At 41.1% G+C, this 5,825-nt stretch overlaps 1 protein-coding gene across 1 annotated transcript in view; it reads left to right on the forward strand.

Moving 5' to 3' along the window:
- Positions 1-2,637: 2,637 nt before the first annotated feature.
- Positions 2,638-5,825, forward strand: part of LOC310803098 (growth/differentiation factor 11-like) — a gene marked incomplete at both ends in the record, with an annotated part of 16,297 nt that continues 13,109 nt past the window's right edge. Inside the window, one exon of the mRNA XM_083667736.1 lies at positions 2,638-3,052. Coding sequence (XP_083523862.1) covers positions 2,638-3,052 — 415 coding nt within the window. The remainder of the gene's footprint in view (positions 3,053-5,825) is intronic.

Here is a 5,825-nt window from a genome sequence, read left to right on the forward strand (position 1 = left end):
GACAAGCGACTGAAGGAATTGACGCCCAGATTGTGGGCGGAGATTATAACCTCTAACGTGAGCGAAACGCGTTTTTTCCTTTGGTTGCCCAGGCCACAAGGAGTCATAGGCTAAAGCATATCATGTCGCAAAGACGGACACCATGACAAACAGACTCAGATATATTTTTGATAGATTGTTCATCTTATACCTCATCTTATTCCTATACTCTTATATTTGCCCTAATCATAGTGCAGTTGTTGTACATAACCAATCAACACAGTAGAATGAGATACTCCAGTACACTTTCATTGCAATTAGATTAGTAGCATACAGTCAGCCTATACCTGTATCACACAGACCACAGTATGAAAGAATTACAGGATTTCAAGTAATGAAATATACCCATTGATTATGATGAATCCAAATATTTTGACTGACTGTTTGTTTTTTTCATTTTACTCAATCTGTATTCTGTCCTTTACTTATTAAAGTGTCTGTTTATCTTGTGACAACATTCTATAAACATGCTGTATAAATAAAGTTATCATCATTATCATTACTATCAATGACAGTGGAACATCTGCCTTACCTTATCATAACCAAAACATGAACAACCTATATATTTTTGTTGCCATAGGAGACTTGTAAACAAAGGATGTATAGATTCAAAAAGTAATGCTGTTGTCAAGGATTGTCATTTCTTGAGCATTACACAATCAAGTGCTATTTGCATGTGAAAATGCATTTGCTGCCCGATTGTTTATGAAATAATGTGTATTGCCCCATTTGCTGCCCCATTATTTACATTTTGTTGGTGACTCACTTATTGATGGTGTGCATGACATAGTGTACTGTACCTATGAAGGTGGTTAGAACAGCTGTATCTGCTCTCTGAGAAACTAGCAACTTTATTAACCACCAGTAGGTGACAGTAGCAGGCTAGGTGTGTATCCAATACACCAAATGATGGATAAGTCATAAGTCATTTCTGTCAGTGGTGCAATTTTCACAATTAGGAATTAACCTTAGATAACACAAACTTAATTAAGAGTCAGTAAATCTATTCAGAATATATATTTGCAATGGTTGAGGGTACTGAGGTAATGCTCTTAATTTGAAAGTGAATTGTAGTTACTATAGGCCTGATAAAAAGCAACAAAGTGCCATCTAGAGGTTCAATTGTGTGGCTTCACATTTGTACCAAGGCCTTACTAAAATGATTATTGTGCCATTACGTACCATCAAGTAATGGCACATTCAGAATATTGTATTTCAACTTGAAATGGAAATTTGATTCTAATGCACTGGCCATGGTTGAAATGATATATGGGAAACGTATGGGAAAGGTTGGCATTTGTGTCTAATGGAGCAAATCTCATTGTCCACACCACAGGGGAAGAACCAGTGAATACTCACAGTGAATAAATGTGATCCCACATTTGTGATCCCAAATGGGATCCAACACTACTTGATCTTTTTATTATTATTAATATCATCAACTACATGCTTGACAAAGTTTGGAAATGTGCATAATCCATGCAGTGTTCCCTGTTGATGGGTTGATGCTTTTGATTATCTATGGATGTGAAAATTGTTGTATTAAAAGTTGTGGGAACGTATCGAACACAATTAGCATTAAGGCGACTGTGCATTTACTTAAAGAAAATGTATAGGGATAAATACTAGGAACGTTTGGACCAACTTGGCAATCCTCAATAAGATTCTAAAGTTTATTTGGCACCAACTGGCCAAATGTACCGGCGCAGGTTCAACGCATCTTCTTTTAAAATTAATAGTCTAACGACATTGTCTAGTTTCAAAAACATGACATGGAGGTCTATAAGTCTATAAATCTGGGCATTGAAATGAAACCTACACTTATTATTGTTCACTGACTGGTTTCAATCCCAGCTTAGTAGGTGAAAGTATGAATAATAGTAGGCTATACTCCTATGGCAATTAATGATATTAAATCATTACTTCTCAGGAAACCTTGCCTGAATACAGCAGTAAAATGCAAACTGAGCAAGCCACTCCGGTCCATTCGCCCTTGCTCCCTCCCTCTCGCTCCCTCTCGCTCTCTCTCTCTCTCTCTCTCTCTCACTCACTCACTCACTCTCTCGCTCTCTCTCTCTCTCTCTCTCTCTCTCTCTCCCCCTCTCTCTCTCTCTCTCTCTCTCTCCCTCTCTCTCTCTCTCTCTCTCTCTCTCTCTCTCTCTCTCTCTTGACTTGGTGACAGACCTAAAAGCCTTTTGTTGCTATCTTAGCCAATGGAGACGGATTACGACACCAAGGAGCGGAGATATATAAAGAGCCCTTTTTGGACGCACTTGCACACTTTTCAATGACACATCTGAACATTCACACCTATGGACTAAATTGTTTAGAGAACCAAAACAACCTTTACATGAGCACGGGTTATGTTATGGAGAAATAGGCCTATCAAGTGAAATTCCGAGAAAACCCACTGGGACGCACTTTCTTAGTTTTGTTGTAATACTTTACACCACTGTGAAGGGCGACTGTATTGGAGTAGTTGCACATCACTGGTACCTTTGTAAGGTAAGGATACACAGGTTGCGACAAAACATTTCAGAGAGGGGTAGAGAAAGGCATACAGCGAGCAGAAAGTTATTGCCTGACAAGAGCACCATAATGTCTAGGTATAACTTTTTGCTGTGCTTGATGGTTGTAATTTGTCTGGGACTGTCCGGGAGTGACGAGCCTAACATATTTCTGCCACCAACGAGCGAGATGCCCACGGACGTCGGGCTGTCGCTCCTTGACGAGGAAGCGGGCGCTCACGAATGTTCTGCATGCGTTTGGCGAGAGCAGAGTAAAGTCCTGAGGCTGGAGACCATCAAATCTCAGATCCTGAGCAAGCTACGGCTCAAGCAGGCGCCTAATATTAGCCGGGAGGTGGTGAACCAGCTGCTGCCCAAGGCACCGCCGCTTCAGCAGCTCCTGGACCATCACGACTTCCAGGGAGATGCGTCCTCCCAGGATGAGTTCATGGAGGAGGACGAATATCACGCCACTACGGAGTCCGTCATCACTATGGCCTCGGAGCGTGAGTAATGCAACTTTGCCCATAGCTGTTGAGATTTACTATTAGCCAAGTAAATTAAGCAACTCTCTGTCAAATGTGTAGTGATGATGATTATTGACATGCCTTTTACATAATTATAGAATGATAGCTACGCTGGTAACGTCTTTGACACTTGACGACAACCATCTGAATAACCCTAACCCTTTTTTTACTCAAGTAAGAATTGACAGTCCAATTAATATAACCGTTTAAATATGAGAAATGACGCAGAGTCAGCTGCTGGCTGCGGTTGTCAAAATATCTGAATGGATTAAGTGTGAACTTAATAAATCAATAATTCAGTAAAGTGCCTCGTCACTCTATATGACAGATAAGCATAGTAATAACTTAACTCCAGCCAATATAGTAGGCTATTACGTTATTACTCTTCTTCTTCTTCTTGTTATTATTATGATTATGATTATTATGATTATTATTAATATTATGTAACAGGCATGCTACCCTCTTGCCCACACCATTATATAGTCTATAATCACACAGCTGACATCTCCCGCGCGTCTAGTGCGTCTATGAGCACAGTCTGCACTCAAATTACTGCACAATATTCTTATACTTATTCTAGATCAGTGTTAATGTTTTCTGGCAAAATTGGCCACTTCTCATTGCCAATCTCAGCCATGTTTTAATGATTTGACTTTCATTAACCGCATGACAGACATGCTATAATGTCCGTTTGGAGTGCATAAATCAATAATGATAATATAACATTTGGTAGGCAGATGCATAGCGCTGAGCCTGTGATATCTCTTTTTTGGGGTGCCCATAGGGCTACGACATATTTCTGGGCTCTCATTAGGCTATACAGCTATAGCCTAGTTTACATCCACAAAGTATATCATAACATTAGGCTCCTGAGTGACTAATTAGGCCAAGAGAAAACACTGACGTTTTCTAAAATTGTAGTTGAGCCCTGGCAGCTGTGCTCTATCGGGTCCTTTATAAGAGGACTCTACCGGATTCCCTGCTGTTCATCGCAGTGAGAAAAAGTGTGTCCAAAAAAGCTGCTATTGTTTCCCTCATGCATCGGTCCCCCTCGACCGCACTTGCCTTTTAAATGCGAAGTTTATAGGCACAGCTCATTTTTTTTCCCTCGGAGGACACAAAGCCAGGGAAACAGTTGGGGTCGAGGGGAGTGTGTGACCTTTTCGCGGCGAATCGCTGGGGTTCAACAACATTTACACACGTAATGTATTCCGCACAAGGCGAACGAAAAGCCGTGCAAATAATCAGTTTTTTTCAAGAGTGAACAAAGATAGGTTTGTGTTCCCTTAACTAGTAACCTCTCAGTTGATTGTCACGCAGCCCACGTCGTGTCCACTCTGTGGGCATAATGACCTTAACCGGTTTAACTGCAACTTGGTGAGCGGCAAACACATGTAGTCTAGGCCTACGACCATTTTTACAGTTGACAATTATTGTCAGAGATAAATGAAGAGTGCCATTGCAGTTTATGTGATGCCTATTTTATAATTTCCTCCCTTCAAGAGTAGTTAAAACGTCCAAGATATTACTTTTATTACCCATAGGCTATTCATTATGGTTAGCCTAATAGACCTCACTCTAATTAATCATCCATTTTGCTCATCAAAACTCTTCAAACGTTTGCCATAGTGATGGTAGCTCAGTCCATGAATATTTGCTCAGCAAACACATTGCCTTGTGTTCAATTATATAATAACTATATTATAACTGTATGCCATGGAAATCTGGATCAGTTGCTATTGACAACCTTTTCATGCAAGTTAAATCTTGAGCTGTGCATTAGTGTTGCCAATGGAGGATATGATACATTGAGTAATGCTGTAGCTCAACATTGAGGAAAATGGTTCCTGTGGAGGACGGCAGTGTTTGAGAATGGAGCAATTTGAGAGAGAAGTGGTCCACATTTGAAAGAATCTTTCACATTTTGTTCATTTTGACGTGTGGCATCGTAAAGTTGTATCATGGAAGCACTTAACAGAACATGATCCTCTATGCGACTGTCATTTCTGTCATGGTTTTGGGGTCAACATGGCCGTAGAATGGTCCATTGTGTGTGTTGTTTTTGACATGTTGCCTTGCAAAATAACCATTAAATCAACAGAGCTGCATCAAGTGAGTGCTGGCATTTTGCTGGCCTCTTCCTAGAATCTAGAATGGTCCATGCAGACTCTCCTCCAGGCTTTGCATGTTCAGCTGTCTCTGCCAGTGTAGTTGTACAACATAGCTGTTCTGTCTCTCTCTCTCTCTCTCTTCATATATGTTGGGAGTGTGGGACACACTGCATTTTTCTTTCTTGGCAGGGCCTGCGTAACAGTGTATCTTGTGTTTAGGGTTACACAGCTGTGGCCCTCCATTCAGTATGTTCTGACCAGAGTTGTCCTCTGTCGCCCCTTACACATGGACGTGTTGAACCTGTCTCTGCATGTGTGAGAGCCTCTCCTCTGGGCCGGATGTGACACAGCTGCTCCTGTCCATTAGAGACATCAGCCTCAGGCAGCATCCACATCAGCAGATTACTTCAATTGCGCAGATATGATATGATGGGACTGGAAAAATGTCTTTCAATTAGCAGAAAGGCTTTTGTGTAGCTAGAGATGCGGTTTTGACTGGGTTGGATACTCCATGTTTCTCAGTGGCTTGTTCATCAGAGTTGGGGGCCATAGTTATTGGTAGGTCTGTAAGCTAACTCTATTGAAAAGTCAGGCATGGAGTCACTGCTTTGATTTGTATGAACTGCAGTGCACTCACTGAC

Source organism: Argentina silus (assembly GCF_951799395.1).
Source record: "Argentina silus genome assembly, chromosome: 4".
Lineage (NCBI taxonomy): Eukaryota > Metazoa > Chordata > Actinopteri > Argentiniformes > Argentinidae > Argentina > Argentina silus.